Source organism: Xenopus laevis, chromosome 2S (genome assembly GCF_017654675.1).
Source record: "Xenopus laevis strain J_2021 chromosome 2S, Xenopus_laevis_v10.1, whole genome shotgun sequence".
In the NCBI taxonomy this organism is placed as follows: Eukaryota; Metazoa; Chordata; class Amphibia; order Anura; family Pipidae; genus Xenopus; species Xenopus laevis.
Genome location: NC_054374.1, coordinates 15,462,393 through 15,480,740, shown reverse-complemented (window position 1 = coordinate 15,480,740; position 18,348 = coordinate 15,462,393). Strand labels below are relative to the sequence as shown.

Here is an 18,348-nt window from a genome sequence, read left to right as displayed (position 1 = left end):
TTTTTAATTTTATTATTTGATGAAAAATAATGCACAATATTAGTTACATTTATTTTCCATGATTTAGAAATAAATTGTTTTAAACAGGGAACTACTGATGTCTTTACTTGTAAAATACCTGGCTGGTGTAATCAGTAAGCTTTAGTAGCCACATATTTGGATGAACTGCAAAGTTGCAATTTTGCTGTATTTTCTTTCATATAATGATGAGTTCACCTGACTAGCCCAACAAACGTTATAGTTGTGCCTCAGTTGAATGTTTCACTTTTTATTTTGTTTTTGTTGTCTTTAGTGAAAAATGTAAAATTCTTTACCTTTTGCGTTCTCCCCAGTAGCTTTCATGAAAGTGCTACTGAAAATATACAAAAAATATTTAAAAATACTGTCCTGCCACAACCTTCCCCCTACTCCCATAAATCTGAAAAAGCTATTCATCAGTCATCATGAAATCAACTATTAACACTTGCTTAATATACAACTAGTAATGTAAGGTAAATGCAGTGCTGTAACTAGCCATAGACATAAGAGAAATGTTCCTAGGGTGCCACAGTGGACGGGGCAAGACATGTACTTTTTCTGCCTATGCTGATTTTCAACCCCTCTCCCCTACCTCTCAGGGGCAAATTGGAGAAATTTATTGCACAGGAGATAGGAATGTGCAGGAGGTATGTGTGTATAATTCAAATAGGTGTTAGTGCTCAGTGTTGCTTTTGAGCTTGTAACCTTGGAACATGAGGTATGGAAGACTTTCTCACAAACAGTTCAAGTTAATTGCACAATTCTATCTCCTCGCCTTTCCTTGACATAGACTGCTGTCCCTTGATCTTTCACTGGCAAAATGGCTACCTTATTTCCTGGGCCTGTTTGCTTTATTCACCTTTCACTACCGACAACTTTTTACTTCACATAAACTTAGAATTCACTGCCACCTAGTGTCCAAATTAATTATACATTGACCATTTTACAATTCACATTTTGTCACCTTGCAAGCTGCTCTGTGAATACAGTGGTGCTTCATTGATGAGGCGCATCAAATGGTTTACCAGGTGCGACAAAAAACTGCTCCTGGTACCTTTGAGAGGTACATTTTTGATTTTTCAATTGGAAATTAGCTTTACTATTGAGCTCTGTGCACTAGTGCTGCGGCCTCCCCTGGACCGCTTCGCAGGAAAAGTGAGCAGGTTTGTGACACTAACATTCTCACAAACTGACACTGACAATCAAATTTGATAACCATGTCAATTCACTAATGCTTTCCTCACTGTCAGAAACTTTTTCCTGGCAATCAAAAAGGTGATGTTAAATAGAAAACAATATTGCACTTCGAAATAATTTGTCTCTTATAGTCCTTACATCTTGAACTACATTTTTCTCTACAGAAAAATTAAATAATTTATTGTACAAATATCGACAGTATATTTCAACAAAGTATTCATACATGAGAAATAGTAAATATATTTTCTGCCCGGTACTGTGAAATAATAAAATTAGTTGCAGCTTGAAGAAGATTACAGTAGAATTAGAGTAAGCAGAGAAAATTCTAGTGCTTGGTTCTTGAAATAGTGTGAATTTATGCCATTGTTATCTTTTTGCAAATAAAATTAAATTTCTGTCTGCAGCAAAGCAAAGTATAAAAATACAAAATTAGCTTAATGGTAAAACAGCTTGTAGTTTTCTATCCATTTTGATTTGAAACTTCAGAGTAATAAACTATACTCTGGAGGGCTAATGGACTCTAAAAGAAGACAGAAGATGTAGAAATGTAGCGAACAATTTATTCTAAGTGGGCAATGGCACTGCAGGATTTAACAAACATAAGTGATTTGGTTCACTTCTCTAAATTAGAAGCTGCTTGTATTTGGAAATTTAATGTTCTTTCCTATTTCTCATTACCATTGAATTAGTTCAGAGTAAATTTAATTGCATGCACATTTTCTACATTTGCTGGTCATTTTTCTTGAATTCTTCGCAACACTTCCTAATATTACAAAGCGATAAAACAAACTACACATCTAAACTGGCAGAGAAATAAAACATGCCCAAACCATTTAAAAACTACTAACAATTAACATAAAAAGGAACTGGCTTAAAACAAGAATCAAGCAAATTGCTGACATTACAAGGACATTGTACTATTCAGTTGCAAAGTTATCAAAGAAACTATTTGTGGCAGTTGATAGTTGTTGTAAGGTAAATCCAATGTATTATGTAAGTTTTAGGTATAACCAAAGAGGGGTCATTCATTTAGACACTCGCCAGTAGGGATAAGCGAATTTTTTCACTGAGTTTCGAAATGGAAATGACGACCATAGACTCCAATGGAAAAAAAAAATGATGCATCTGAAATAAATCAGTGCACCTTAAAAGATTTTTTGTTGCAATAGACTGTAATGCATTGCCGCAAATTTTTCGACAGCTGCTCATTTTTGGCGAAGTGAAACAGGTCAAATTCGCCCATCCCTACTTGCCAGAAGTACAGGATAATTTAGTGGCACAACATTGTGCCGCTTTAGCTCATTCAAAGAGGTCTGGTTGCTTCCTGCACTTTTTGAAGGACAAAACATTTGGCGAGAGGTGCAGAGTATACCATTGGCAGGGCAGATGTTGGTGGGCTGTTGCATGACAGTAGCCAAGAAATTTCGGTTAACCGCACACCCACACCACCCTTCACGTATTTATCACCTGGTGCACAATGATAGAGGCTTCGGCCACCTCAAAATTCCATAGAAAAGATTTTCACTGGCACACAGGATTTTTAGCTGCAGGGCAAGCCCTTGCAATTTTTTAATGCAGTGCAGGTGCAACGTTTCGGGGTCACGCCCCTTTGTCAAGCATGGCCCCCGAAACATTGCACCTGCACTGCATTAAAAAATTGCAAGGGCTTGCCCTGCAGCTAAAAATCTTGTGTGCCAGTGAAAATCTTTTCTGTTGTATGACAGAACATAAGGGTAAGGTCCCACTGTGGCCTGTGCCATTCACTTTCCCTAAATTGCATGTCTTAATGGCCTGCAAATAAGGGGACAGGCAGGGTGCAGGAGGGGTTGACTATATGCCCCCCACCCCACTTGCTCTGCATCTGCATCGTGAAGGTGGCCAGTGTACAATTACCTATGGAAGTTCAATGGCAATATTAAGCAGACAGTATTAATATTTAGTAATCAAGGTCATGAGTGTTGGGAAGGTATGAATGGTGACTTATAGACATCTAGAAACATCACTGATCCCAGTGCCCCTATCCCCTAATCACCCAGTGAGTGCATATGATAAGAATGCTACTATGTTAATAGGCTGCCTTAGAATAAAATGCACGAGTTATATTTAACAAAGTGATTTTTTTTTATTTATTATTTCTTGTCACCACTTTCCAGTTACACAAACAAACAAGACTGTGTTCAAATGTGTTCTTTCTTTCTAATAACAAATTAGAAAATGACAGGAGCATTCAGAGTTCTCACAGAAACACAAAACACTAAAGACTTGAATGCTCATTGTACCTGTCTCTGTTCTCACGCGTTTTACATTATGTGTTAAGTTCTGTTCTTTCTTTGGTGAAATAAAACAGAATTATTGTGCTTCGATTCTTTATGCCTCTGTCATTATTTTCATGGCAGCTATCTAGCAAGCAAAAATGTTCCGGAATTAGAATATAAAAACATTATGAGCTTTAAAGGGTTTTTGTGCTGAAGGCAGAATTGGGTGAGCTTGGACAATGCAAAAGTTTTAACCCCTGCATTTGCATATGTATCAAATAATATGAAATGTTACAGAGATTCCTAGTACACAGTACTACGCAATATGTTGGCGCTATATAAATACATGTTAATAATAATAATAATAATAATAATAATAGTAGCAAGGTTTATAAGAACTACTTCTGGTGTGAGGTTGACAGGTTGGAGCCTATGTGCTGCGTAACCAAGGCTTGGTGAAAAGGCATAAGCCTTATGATAGAGAGCAAATTAGATTTAATGCAATTAAACAGATGCAAATAAAGCAAAGTCAATACTGACCAGTGATTTGAAAACAAAAGGCAAAATAACACAAAGTCTTTAAAGTGGACCTGTCACACATACACAAATAAAAGTCCTTTGTATAATAAAAGTCCTTTTCAAATTAAGCATGAAATCAAATTTCTATTTTTTATTAAAGCATTCATAGCTCATTTAAAAGTCTCAGCTGTCAATCAAATATTGTCTGCCCCTCCTCTATGCCTTAGGCATAGAGGTGGGGCAGAAAATTACTTTCACTTTCCATTCAGCACTTCCTAGATGTCACTGCTCTCCCCACATTCCCCCCATTCTCTTCACCATTTAATTGTGTAAACAGGGCATGGGGATGGACATCAGGTCCCCCATTCTGGTGCACAAACAAGATTCTGAGATGATGCAAGGCTTGTCTTAATAACAGTGTCCACAAAATGGCTCCTGCCTGCTTGCTATAATTATGAGTTCCCAGACTGAAGGATACACAGTTCAAATAATTTATATTGTGTAAGTAAAAGTTCATTTTGCTTGACTAATGTGATAAAATAGGATTTTGAATAATTTTATTGGGTGACGGGTCCCCTTTAAGTAGGCATGGATCAGGAAAGGGCCAACCAAGAGCAGATCTGTGATGCAGGCGGTGGTCGACACAGCCAGCAATCAAACGTTAGTTCATGGAGCAGGCAGAAGTCAGAGTCGGGAAATAAGTAAAAGGATTCAGGCAAAGAGGAAACCTAGGCTGGAACAAAAACAAGCATGGGGGGGGGCAAGATCACCAAACTGATATCAATGATCCACCAAAGGGAGGCAGAAAGGAACTGGCTTAAATAGGCCCATAATGACCAGCTTGTAGACACGTGGCCCTAATGAGAGTGAGGGTGGAGACAGAGTAACTAAGGTAGCAAGAGTCTATATGAATAGTTGTGAGAAATGAGCTCCAAACACATCCAGTGGCTCAGCAGGATATGACACATCCTGAAAACCATGCTGGCCAGGGTTTGAATCCCGAATATTCCTGGCAGTCCAGCAGTCTATAAAAATTATTGAGATCACTGACATCAATAAAATTAAATGAAAAGATGAATAAAGAGGTGGGTTTCTGAGTCAAAATTGCATATAGCATTCTATTATTTTCAGTATTTTTTTTCTAATTTGTAATGTGCATTTATAATGCAGTTCAGCTCTTTAAGTCTTTTTAAAGAGTTTCTAAAACATCACAATAACATTGCAGTCAAAGTGCAATAACACAAAAGCCAAACAATCTGCATGCAATGATACTCAGTATATCCAAAGATACTCAGTTAGCAAAACCTTTCTGTTTTGTATTCATCCTAACAGAAATGGAAGCGTGGTCGTTCTTTTTAATCTTCACTTCACACAAATCATATCAAATGAAAACATACATAAGGAACTGGTTTTGGGGATTGAGGCAAATAATGCTGACCACAATAAGGATTTTTTTGTAGACAAAACTACTGTGGTGATAACAGGTAAGCTTTCTTCATCTTTTATTTTTTGGGGGTGCACAGGGTATGTGTTTAAGAATATATAATATATAATAATATAATATGTTGATATATATTAAAAAATGTTTTTAAAAAATAATATATAACTTTATGTTAATATGTATATCTCAAAGATGAGAGATATGTATTTGAATTTATGGTTTGGTAGTTTCTTGTGTGAAGTCCATTTGCAAGAATAGGTGAGTTTGATAACACCTAAATATGATATGAAAAAGGCAAAGACCAGTGAAATATGATGCAAAAACAACAGGCATAGCATGTGAATTATGGGGCATCAGATGCATAATCTACTGTCCCCTTTGTATGCAAACCTACAGAATGGGGTCCAAATGTTTGAGCTGAATTCTAGGAAAGCAAACAGTTTTGTGTTAGGACACAACTTGCAGGGCTAGATGCAAACTACAAAAAAAACAGGGTGCTTTGCATTTCGCACCTAGTTAAATGTACAGGTATGGGACCTGTTACCAGAATCCTTGGGACTTGGTGCTTCCTAGATAACAGATCTTTCTGTAATTTAGAGCTTTCTGGATAACAAGTTTCCGGATAACAGATCCCATACCTGTATTGTAAATAAGGACTTAAATATTTGCTAATAAACCTATATAATACCTAATAAACTAAATGCAATTTTAAATATGGGTAGAGAATGAAAGAGAAGAGACCTTAAATAACCGGTATACTTTATACTCCTATACAACATACTGTAAGTTCAATGAGAAGCTGTTCCTTATCTAAAAGACTCTAACTGGGCAAGGGAATCGTCTGTTTATACATACAGTATGGCTTCTCAGTGGACAGCTGATTTGTTTGAGTAAGAAATCAGATATGCAATGTAAGAAGTAAGATATGACTTCATTTAATTCAATTAAATTCAAGTTTTTGACCTGTTTAGTTCAAGAAATAGTACAAGCCCTATTCATTGAACTAATTTTGTAAAGGGCAATTTGCAGCCCTTTTAAGCATATTCCCATGTGAAAATTGCATGTTCAAGTAACAAAGGCTGAATGTAGTTGACACCAGTGGCAGAATAATTCACAGAATCAAAAATGGAAAAATGTTTGATATAAAGAATTTGTATTTAGCATTTTGGTTTATTATTGCAGATACCCAAGGAATTACAACAACAAGTCCATCTACAACTCTAAGTAAGCAATATTTCTAATATCTTCTGTTGAAATGTAAGAAGTAAGATATAGACCCGTCATTTGAACTAAACTTGTCCCACAGCTCTTTTAACCTCCCAAAAAATTGCTATAGCATAGCCATATCCCCACATGGAAAGTGTAACTCCCCCACTCATACAACCAACCCTCAGTTCTGTCGTGGGTACCTGTGAACATGGAAGAACATTGGGTTTGCTTGGCCCTGGAGTACTCTGAAGGGCCTCAGCCACAGAAGCCCCAGCTGCTGGAAGGCCAATAGAGCAACTTGATAGGCCCCTGCCACTGGCCTCTAAGGATATGCTGCCATCCTCTTCTTTCTCTGTAAACTGGCTAACAGTTCCAATCTCCTCTTATTGTAAAAGTAAAAGTTTTTTTGAATTATTCACCTTCCAAGATAGTACTGAATTTACATTTAGCATGATAATATAAATTATTCTTTATTTACTATTGCAGGCGAGGTTACAACACCAAAGCAAAATACAACTCTAGGTGAGAAAAATGTTTTAAAACCTGTTGTCAAATTTATTTATCCTGCTACAGATAATTACAAAATTGTTTGTTTTCCATAATTTTCTTTGAAAAATTGACTGACATAATCGCATTTGTTTTATCTGCTCTTCTCCATGTCCTTATTGTATCTATTCACAACTTTACAAGAAGTTTCCCAACTTATAATGCAGATACAACATTATAGCATTTTAGCAAAAAACCCACCTGGAACTTTTTCTCCAACAGCCTTTATTCTGAACTGATGTGAAGGAAATTGTCTCAGGTTACATTCCATTGCCTCCTACACATTTCAAGTGTAGTCTCTGCACTTAGCTGTAGAAAATGCTGTCAATTATGGACTATTAGTTGCAATTCATGAAGGTCATGAAGTATCTAAAAAATATTTATGTTATTTTTTACACGAATGTTCCTTATTGATATAGTTTTCTGTATTGCATACACTGCATGTTTGGCATATACAAATTATTTCCCTGCTGGAATGTTATCTTATTTTAACATAATTTAAATTAAAATTTTTCATAACAATACGAAAGAGACACCTGTGTATGGGTGAAGTGGTTTGAAAAGAAAATTACTTCTTGTGAAAGATTGAACCCTTTAACAGTGTTTAACAGTGTTATCAAATGGGATGAAGTTGTATCCCCATTGCATTTCCCTCTAAAATGATGCCTTTTGCTCCTCTGAAGTCATATAATACATTACTCCATAAAGCCCAAAAAGGGCACTGCTGTCCATAAAATAATGCCATGGGGCCTGGGGTGTAAAATAAGAATATAAATTGAAATTGAAATAAGTATACAATAGTAGCCTATGTTTCTACCAAAACAGTTTGATGTACATCCAGAGCAAAAGCAGGCACAGTTATAAAATATAACTGTTATAAAAAATATAATTTCAAGTGTTTGTCTGTGTTAAACCAATGCCCCATTTTCATTCCAAAAATGACACTATAATAGCATTATTTGTATGGTCAACTTTTATAGCATTCAGTGAAGTATTCAGCTCTTCCTGCCATCTGCTACTTTTATTTTTAGCCATTATGGATAAGTCTTAAAAGTCTTAAACTTCGCTTAATTTGTGGTCTGGCCAAATACAAATGGTAGTCTACAGTATAATTTCTTTTTTTTTGTTTCTTCCATATCGATTGTTATAAATGTTGACAGGTTAATACAGTCTTTTTAGTACAGTATTCTCTAAGGTAGTCTTCTCTATTAAAGCATAACCTTCTACAATAGACAGGGTTTTATTATACTTTTTTGAGGCCACTCTATGTGATTAAGTGATTTAGGGGATGATTTTGAAAAGTAAATATTTGTTTAATCGCACACAATACGTTCCGAGGGGTATATTTATCAAAGAGTGAAGTTAGAGATCACCACAGTCCACTAGAGTGAAATACCGCCTCTCTCCATTAATTTCTATGGGATTTTTAAAGGCGTATTTATCAAAGGGTGAAAGTAAACGTTTACCATTAAATAAATCCGCCTTTAAAATTTCATAGAAATGAATGGAGAGTGGCGTTATTTCATGCTAGTGGACTGTGACGATCTCTAACTTCACTTTTTGATAAATATAACCCCAAGTCTCTTGGGTCATTTAGAAATTACCCATTTGAAGAAGGGAATCATTAATCTTTCCTACTGATATTAATCATAGAGTAATCTAACAAATACCTCCATGGCTGGAGCAGATTTTTTTTCAATAACAGATTTTAATTATTTACCAAACAGAAAACAGTAGAGGTAGAAGTAATCTAATTTCATGAGTTGCAAAGCAAATCGGAAAGGAATTTAAAAGAAAAGGAGCAATTAAATAAGAAATCAATAATGCCATTAAAGTATTTATAAGTTAAAGGGGTTGTTCACCTTCCAAACACTTTTTCCATTCAGTTTTTTTTAGATTGTTCCCCAGAAATAAAGACTTTTTTCAATTACTTTCCATTATTTATTTTTTTAGTTTTTCCAATATCTAAGTTTAAAGTTGAATGTTTGTGTTTCTGGTGTTTGAGTCTGGCAGCTCAGTAATTCAGGTGCAGACTCTGAACTGTTACAATTTTGCAACATTGAGTTGATCCATTTCTCAGCAGCATCTCTGGAATATTAGCAACTATTGTATCAATCCTAACAGCTGCCTTTAATGAAACCCAGAGGTTCTGCTCAGCAGGGACAGAGATAATAAATGTATATACTAAATGTATCTATTTAGAACAGTTTACAGGGTCGGCGACCCCCCCCCTCCCCAGAGCTACTTCAGAAGCAGGGACGTAACTACCGGGGGAGCAGGGGGTGCAACTGGGCCAGGGCCTGCACCCCGCAGGGCCCCCCCGGTAGATTGCGCGCACTGCAGCCGGCTCAAGTCGGCTGCAGCGGCAGAGAAAAATCACGCAGACGAGGGTGGGGGCGGGCCCGGCTGCATGGCCCGCACCAGGGCCCGCCCCCACCAAGTTCCGTTACTGTTCAGAAGGTGAAAAATGACACTTTAAACTTCAGTATTAGAAAAACGGTGACACATAGGAGCACAATTACTAAGCTCGAGTGAAGGATTCGAATGAAAAAAAGTTAGAATTTTGAAGTAATTTTTTGGGTACTTCGACCACTGAATAGGCTACGACCTTTGACTTTGACTTCTATTTGAACGATTCAAACTAAAAATTGTTCGACTATTCGATAATCTAAGTACTGTCTCTTTAAAAAATACTTCGACTACATACTTCGCCAATTTAAACCTACCGAGGTACAATGTTAGCCTATGCGGACCTTCCCCAGCACTTTTCTAACCTTTTTTTGATAGAAGAAAAATCCTTTGATCGATCACTTAAAATCGTTCGAATCGTTCGGTTCGAAGGATTTTATCGATCAAACGATTTTTACTTTATTTTACAATTTCTTCTCACGTTTTTTGCTTTTATAAATGGTGAAATACATGAGAGATACGATGGCGATAAAGACAATTATTCTGCACAAAAATAAAAAATGCATGTGAACATGTTCTGAACTTTTTCCCCAAATTTTAAAATTTAAAGCAGAGTTATTGTCCAGAATTGCTTGATGAACAACATGACTTACCCCACTTCTGAATATGGATCTGATACCAGAAACCTAACATTGTTATGTCGCAAAGCTTACACTTTAATTGGAGGCATTAAGACTGCCTCTAATCAGTATGTAATGTGTTAGCAACACAGATATAACACTTGAATGTTATTGCCATCTATTATATGTGTACAAGATTTTAAATATGCATTTAATATTTCAATGTCAATGAATTAAATTTAAGCAATTGGATGTATTTTATCTTTAAATAGGACAGTGCCCTCCTGGTCAAAGCATTTGTGCAGATTCTTCATTTTGCATACAAGAAACCCTGTTTTGTGATGGACTTCCTGATTGTCTAAACGGCTCAGATGAATATGAAGAGTTTTGCAGTAAGAACACATTTTTTTTCACTGCCATTTAAGTTGATTTGAAAGGTATTCAGTAGAGCTAGATTTACTGTTTTTTATTTTATGCTTTTTTTCATGCATTACTATTTTGTCCCTGAGCATGTTCTAGGCATGTATGAAAGATGTTCTTCCAGTGTTGTGTGAGTTTCCTCCAAAAATGTGCCTAAAACAAGTTTCTCAAAAAACAAGGTTAATGTAACGTACTAGTTAGTTGGAACCTTTGGTGATTGCGGGTACACATTGATGCACAGGGCACCCCTGTGGATCCAGGTGTTCACCGACGCCCTCTTGGGGCCCCGGACTTTCTGCTGCAAAATCTACAAGGAGTAGTACAAAATACAAACAAGTCCAAAACAGGGGACCGGCAATGATTAAGCAAAAACGTAGTCGAAGGTCAGACAAAGGAATCAAGGCGGGTGGCAGGAATCAGAGTCAAAAAGTCAGGCAGAAGTCAAAAACCAGGAATTCAAACAGGATAAATATGCTTCAGCAGGATCAGTAAACTGAAGTCAGTTTGGGCACTCTAAAAAGGAGGACTGGGCTTAAGCCCTAAACCTGGAAGTGCGCGTCTGAGCAGAGAGACACGACGGGAGGTAAGAGAAAGAGAGAATCTCCCTGCGCGTCTCACATTTAATTGCTGCATAATATATTGACCTTAGTGCATGTGAATGTGATGGTAAATTCCACCAGAACAGGGATTTATGTGATATATAAACTCAGTAGAAAGCTGTACAATTTGTCAGCATTGCAATAACACAATGAAGGAGCACAGTGGGGCAAGTAGCAGCTTGAAGCTGTGACCTATCAACAGAGTACCTACAGTAGGAGTTGTGATGGCCTAACCAGTTAGCTTGTGTAGGGGCCCATAAGGCTTAATCTGCCCCTATGGCTTTAAGGCCCTACCCTTTTCCTTAGTAACTAGGCAAAAGCCTATGTATCCATTTTAGTTTAAGCTCAGTGTGATTGGCCAAGAGGTGTTATGACAACTTCCTGACACACTGCACTATAGTGTGTTTAAGGAGTGGCCTCTTCCTCTTTGGCTGCTGGATGGTGATCCGGCTGGGTGTGCTCAGGGGAGCCTGGTTACAGCAAGGCCAAGAGAAGCAAGTGTTCTTGGAAGAAGAAGTTGGGGACCAGGAAACTCCATGAATGAGGTCTAGCTATAATAGGGCAGACTCTAGGAGAGAAAGGTAGATCGGGTAAAGAGAAAGAGCAGTTGGCTTTGTATTACTGTGCCATTTTCATGAATACACATTGTATTCGTTAATGTAGTTTTATACCAGGCAACATCCAGCTCTATTTTGCCAACATAGATAACAAAAATATGACATTCATTGTTACTAAATCAAGAGAGGGAAAAAAAAAACGTACCCATTTTCTGGCACAATGAATTCCATCCATCATGTTTAAGACTAGAACTTCTATGTATCTGTAGTGGCTGAGCTCAGCACGAATTCCCGCGTTTCACCAATGGCAAATAAATTCCTCAAAATTGCTGCAAAGATTTGCCGGCGAAAATTCGCGAAAAAGCAAAAAGCGATTATTCTAGGCGCCCATTGACTTTAATGGGCATCAGAATTGTCGCCAGCGTCGGAATTTTCGCCAGCGGAATTTTCGCCAGCCTGTGTCAAAATTCGTGTTTCGCTGTTTTGCGAATTTTTCGGTGAAACGGGAGAAATTCGCCCATCACTAAAAATGTCTATGCAACAGAATAGATAATAATCATCCAAGAGATATTCTAAAAAGGTACAAAATAAAACCTGCCATTTACTTCGCTTCCATCATATTTGTTTAAGAAGATTGAGAAGGATCTTTATTAACTTACTTTTAAAATCATTTTTTTTTTCTTTTGTTGAATATTTCCTCCAAGCCCCTTTAAACTGAAAAAGTCATGAAAGCAATTTAACTAGTTGAGCTTTTAGAAATCAGCTGCTGAATCTACATAAACATTCACTGTGCACTTATTCCTACTCATTCTCATTGGTTTATTCAGCAATAAATGTTATGGGCCATTAGTGAGGTGGCTGTTAATGGCTCTGATTATATGTTAACATAAGGCAAAGAAATGCATGAACTTCAACTGTACAAATGGGCCCTTATTTCCCTAGAATTTCACAATACACAATTAACTATGGAAGCACAGGGATACATGCAAATGAAAGTAACTTCTCAATGGCCACCCTTTAATAACATGGGACAGATTTGGCTTTTAACACCTACTTGCTAAGTAAGCAGTGTAATGCAATAAAAGCTGTAGAATTTTTATGTGTATTCGGCCCACTAAAAGCTTTTCTTAACACCCCATGCCGCTATAGTATGGATTCAATAACTATCGTTTAAAGAGTCTGTTGCCTGTGCTTTGGAACTTGTATTATGTATAAAATGTATCATTTTATCATTCCAAAATGCCCTCCAACAAATTTAAGGACAGATGGATTTGAAAAGCACATTTCTCAAGAAATGTATTAAACAGTAATGAGAAGTGAATGTATTTAGCATGTATGGTTTTGCAGCAAATTTCTGAGTTTCGTCACTGGCAAAAAAAATTTCCATAGGGTCAGTTTCGTGAGTATGTTGCGTGGTAGACAACATTGTTGCAGTACAAAGCTAATATATTTTGCTACAGAAAAGTTGCCGCAACAAAAATTGACATTAATGTGTTTCAAGATTTTTTTTTTCATTGTAGTTTCACAAATTCGGGACAGTTTTCCAAGCTTGTTGAAATAGTAGGATCTAACACTGACTGTCTAACATAGGAAAGAGTGTTTGATACATTGTTATATTGTAAGTTATTACCTGGTATAGTCACATTAGGTTTCTATTGTCTGTTAATGATAGATGGTGGCAGTGAATTCATTTTCTAGGTGTTGGTTTGTTTCGGGGTGTCTGATATTAGTCTAACCTGTGTGTACGCTCATAAGGGCAAATTCACTAAAGGGTGAGTTTTCGCCAGTGAACGATCCATTAATTCCCTAAAATGTGAAGTTGCATCTCAGCAGCTGAACGCTGGTGAAGTTTCATTAGTGTAAATTCGTCAGTACGAGCATTTCTTAGCAATCTTTTGTTAGCGTTCAATTCTGCCTAGTGAAGCTCTGTGAGTACACTTATACTTAAGTCAATTTAAATAGGGTGGGTACATATAGGTCATATATATGTCTTTATTAGTAATGTTAGTGCAAATGCTTGGGTCCAAGGAAGCAAAATAAAGACAAAAGAGATCCTCTAATGCCCTAGACATGAGCCCACCCTAAAACAAATGCGGCAAGCCCCTCAAATGGTTGGGAAAAAATGTTATCACAAAACTCTTTAATAGTTAGGACTTTTGAAGGCAATCCCGCTTTAAAATATGACAAATTCCAGAGTTTTTTAGAACTTTTATGACTTTCCAGCCTACAGGATATGATGTCACTAACATAAGATTGAGGAGGATGTAGCTTCATCTTATCAGTTTCCAAGGTCTAAGGAAACTCTGGCAAAAGAGGTAACATTCTGTAGTTATGAATGAGACACAAGTACACACGTTAATGCAAGGGGACACTGGCTAATAGCCTAAACCTGCCAATAATTTCAGGGTTCCCTTAGTGGGTTGCACATCACGGTAGTAAATAGGACACTAAAGACATTATTGACGCTACACACTATAAGTTACTCAAGTCAAACAAATTAGGGGGTGCCCAATTTCCAAAGTAATTCTGGGAGAAAACACTGCACTGTGGGTACAAAAAAAAAACACAATTTACATTTTGCATATTGCACTGCATTCATATACAAGCTGTACTGTACATAAATGGTGCAATGGAATCAAACAAATATGGTACTTTGTATACTGCAGAAAAATAAGCATTTATATTATTTTGCAATTTGTTCTGTTAAAATGTTTATGGAGCAAAGGGCATGGCTGCTTTTATGTGAATTTGGCATGCCACCTAGCAATAACTATCATGATAAATCAACAGAAGCAACAGGGAATTGATCAAGTTATTGTTAGTTGTAGAGCTGATAAGTCAACGATGATAATTATATGATGAAATGGGTGTACATTTAGGAAGATCATTATCTGGTTAATGATAAATAACACTGTCTGCTTGTACACCCCCTTGCCCAACCTCTGCAGTTTCACAAAGCAGATAATGCGATATGATGTAATTTATATGTATCTCGGCAGAGTTAATGAATGATGCATACCTTCTCAAGCATATTTGAGCAAGAGTCACCCATCACCTTAATAAATGGATCCATAACCCACTGGTTTTTTTTTTCTACCCTGACAGATATGTGCAATGGTATTTTATTTGCATTCCCTTATCCTTCTCACCATTAGCTTGTACTTCTGTTAGCCTGTTCTTTACTGGAGAGGAATGCTCATGAATATTTATAGGTTTTGAATCTTTTGCTGGTTTCTTTCCTTCCTTGTTTTAGAAAGAGATAAGCCCTACTTAGCGAATCAGTAATATGTCACTTTTAGCCTCGACAGTTTTTCAGATGCTTTCAAAGCTCCACAAAGAAGAGCGATAACTGATCAAAAGTGTTGTGCCTTGGTTTCTGTAAGATACCGGCCTTAGGCATATAATTCTTCTGTGCTCTGTGCAATATCTATATATACAATATCACTGTAACGCAAACACCTGACCCGTTTTACTTTCTTTATACCATTGTTAGTGCTTGACTTCAACATTTGTCTCCATTAGTATGGGGCCATTATTGTGTGATAACTAACTACCTATCTTGGTTAGATGTTAGAACTGTTATGCTGTGGGATCAATCTTTTCTTTTTTGTGATTTACATTGTATACTATACAAAGGATATTTGTATTTGCTACCTCTACACCTAAGAAAATGGGTGCCAGTAGGGTATGCTCCCCAGCCAAACAGCAATGTGCCTATTTGCTGAAATTCAAATCTCTATTTTTTCACAAATCAGTTTTTTTCTCTAAAAATGTATGTTTTTTTATTTCTATAAAACTCTAAAAATGTTAAATTTATAGGGGATTATTTACTAAAACTTAGATTTTTCTATTTTTTTCCCCCTTAAAAAACTTGAATTTTTAGAGCAACAAGGGGCCCATTTACTTAGCTCGAGTGAAGGAATACAATAAAAAAAACTTCGAATTTCGAATGATTTTTTTGGCTACTTCGACCATCGAATGGGCCACTTCGACCTTCGACTACGACTTCGACTTCAAATCAAATGATTCGAACTAAAAATTGTTAGACTATTCGATAGTCGAAGTACTGTCTCTTTAAAAAAAAACTTTGACCCCCTAGTTCGCCACCTACATTTTTAAGTCAATGTTAACCTATGGGGAAGGCTTTTGAACAATTTTTAGTGCGCAGAAAAATCGTTCGATCGATGAAATAAAATCCTTTGAATCGAACAATTCGAAGGATTTAATCATTCGATCAAATGATTTTTCGTTCGATCGAACGTTTTTTCGTTCGATCGTTTGATCGAACTAATTGCGGTAAATCCTTCGACTTCGATATTCGAAGTCGAAGGATTTCAATTTGGCAGTCGAATATCGAGGCTTAATTAACCCTCGATATTCGATCATAAGTAAATCTGCCCCCTAGAATCTGAAAATACTCCATGTTTTATGCCTTCATGGTTTTCAAAAGTTTTATGCTATTAGAGCTAGTTTTTGTTCGATAATCCAAATTATTTGAGGTTTTTGAATGACAACTTTAAAAAGTTGGGTTTTTGGAGTGTCAATTAGAAAAAGTTGCACTATTCAAATTGATTTTATATTGTTTTTGCACACCGATTTTTTCAAGAAAAATTTATTTATTGATAGATAAAAAGGATTCGGGTTTGGGAGTTTGGTCGAATTTTTTTTTTGCTTAATAAAGTGGGAAAAAGTTGAGTTTTAGTAAGTAACCCCCATAAAGTTTAAAAATCATGACTGTGAATACAAAACGTTTGCATGTAAATGCAGTTGAGGTCCTATAGAAGTCAAATGGAGCTGTGCTGATCTAATTATATCTATTTGTACTATTCATTTTCAATGAGCCTGAAAATCTCAAATGCTTTAATAAACTGGAAAAAAATACATTGTTAGAGAATACTCCAATTGACTATAAAACCTTACCAGTCTGCATTTTTCTCAAATCGCAAAAAAAACGCCAACTCAAGTTTTGATAAATCAGCCCTTGGAGTTCTTTTGCCTGGTAATTGCAAAAAAATAAAAAATAAAATTGTTCAAGATTTTTGAGGTCTTTGTAATTTTTATTGGATAGTTCAGCTCTTTTTCCTTAATGCTTTTTCTATTCTGATCATTTATTAAATCTTTCATAACATTCGTGGTTTTAAAGAAAATGAGTTTATTTGTGCTTTAGAAAACCTCTTAACTACACAGATTTGAGTTTTGATAAATGGGTCTTCCAGTATTGTGCAGCCTTTGTCTCCTATTTTGCATCAGTTGTTAGAGTTTTATTTCAACATATTTTAGAAAAAATATATATATATAATCATTCATTTATGTTGTACAAAGTTGCAATATTTATAAGCAGCATGAGTCTGACTTTAAAGTGCATACTTTCTTTGTAGTTCAACAGCTAGTGGAGCTAGCGGAGTTTGCACAGTGTTGACTTCTGAATATATTTTAAAATCATGTTAAATCTCATACTATTTTGGTGAGTGTCATTAGAGTACTAGCTGTGGATGGTAGAGGTGCACATACTGTATGTCACTAGTAAAACACTATTGGGTTACATGATAAATATTATATATGGTGTATGTCTTTCTATACTATAGTCTGTACTATGGCCAGTGCTATACATCATTCAAAGCACAACTGGTAGTAAAGTAATACTTTGGGTTTTCTGCATATGTCAATGAGGACATCATGGAAGACTCACTTCCCCTGCAAGCCTCCAATAAAAGAGATGAGTTTTGATATAGATAAGTCCTAACCAAAAGAACCTTGCTGGCTGTGTTGCCTAGCCTAGGAGGTTATTTATTAAAGTCCAATATTTTCTGGTCAGACTTTTAAAGGGGAAAATACAAATTTTTTATGATTTATTAAACCACAATGGTGTTGTAGGGACCCTGAGATTTGGGTGTAATTTACTCAGGCAATTCCCCCTTAATATTTGGACACCTAGGTGATATGACCAGGCAGCTAGGTCTCCCTTCCTGGGTCCACTGGGATTACTCTAGGCAGAGTTTGTCCACTAGGTGGCACTGTTTATCAATATAAAAGGGGTTTAGCCCCATGTGCTCAGGGTCTTTCCCCTGGGACCGTGCCTCCCAGCGAGGTGTTGCAGGACCAGGGCTCTGGTACTGTGAAAAATACGTTTATATAGCGGTAGTAGTCACACGGTGATAGTCACTCTAGGAGTGAAAGAAAGTTCAGGGTAGCTAGAGAGCAGCTGTGGCTCCAATGAGGAGAAATAGTGGGGTTAGGACCCCGTGGTGTGTGAACCACTAGATCAGGGACACCAGTGGGTGAGTTGAGGACCAGATAGTGTACCAAGACCCCAGGCTGAATACAGTGGGTGAGGTGAGGACCAAATCGGGTGCCAAGAAACAAGACCCCAGGTTGGTAAATCCCGGACCTAGTGCTATCCACCTGAGAGGGGATATTACCTAGTGAGAGGGTAACTATCCTTTGAAGTGTGAATCATTGCTGCTGGCTATTTGTATTGCATATTGTCTGTCCTAGAACCTACGTTATCCCACTAAAGGGAATATCACAGTATTCTACTGGTCTGCTGGTTTAGCCTGG

General features: G+C 36.8%; 1 protein-coding gene across 2 annotated transcripts in view; it reads left to right on the top strand.

The window, feature by feature from the left end:
- The window catches only part of LOC108709213 (enteropeptidase), a 163,199-nt gene that overhangs the window by 15,730 nt on the left and 129,121 nt on the right, over positions 1 to 18,348 (top strand). For both annotated transcript variants that reach the window (XM_041583376.1, XM_018248858.2), the window contains exons 4-7: positions 5,322 to 5,473; positions 6,613 to 6,654; positions 7,126 to 7,161; positions 10,487 to 10,606. In XM_041583376.1, the coding sequence (XP_041439310.1) occupies positions 5,322 to 5,473; positions 6,613 to 6,654; positions 7,126 to 7,161; positions 10,487 to 10,606 (350 nt within the window). The remainder of the gene's footprint in view (positions 1 to 5,321; positions 5,474 to 6,612; positions 6,655 to 7,125; positions 7,162 to 10,486; positions 10,607 to 18,348) is intronic.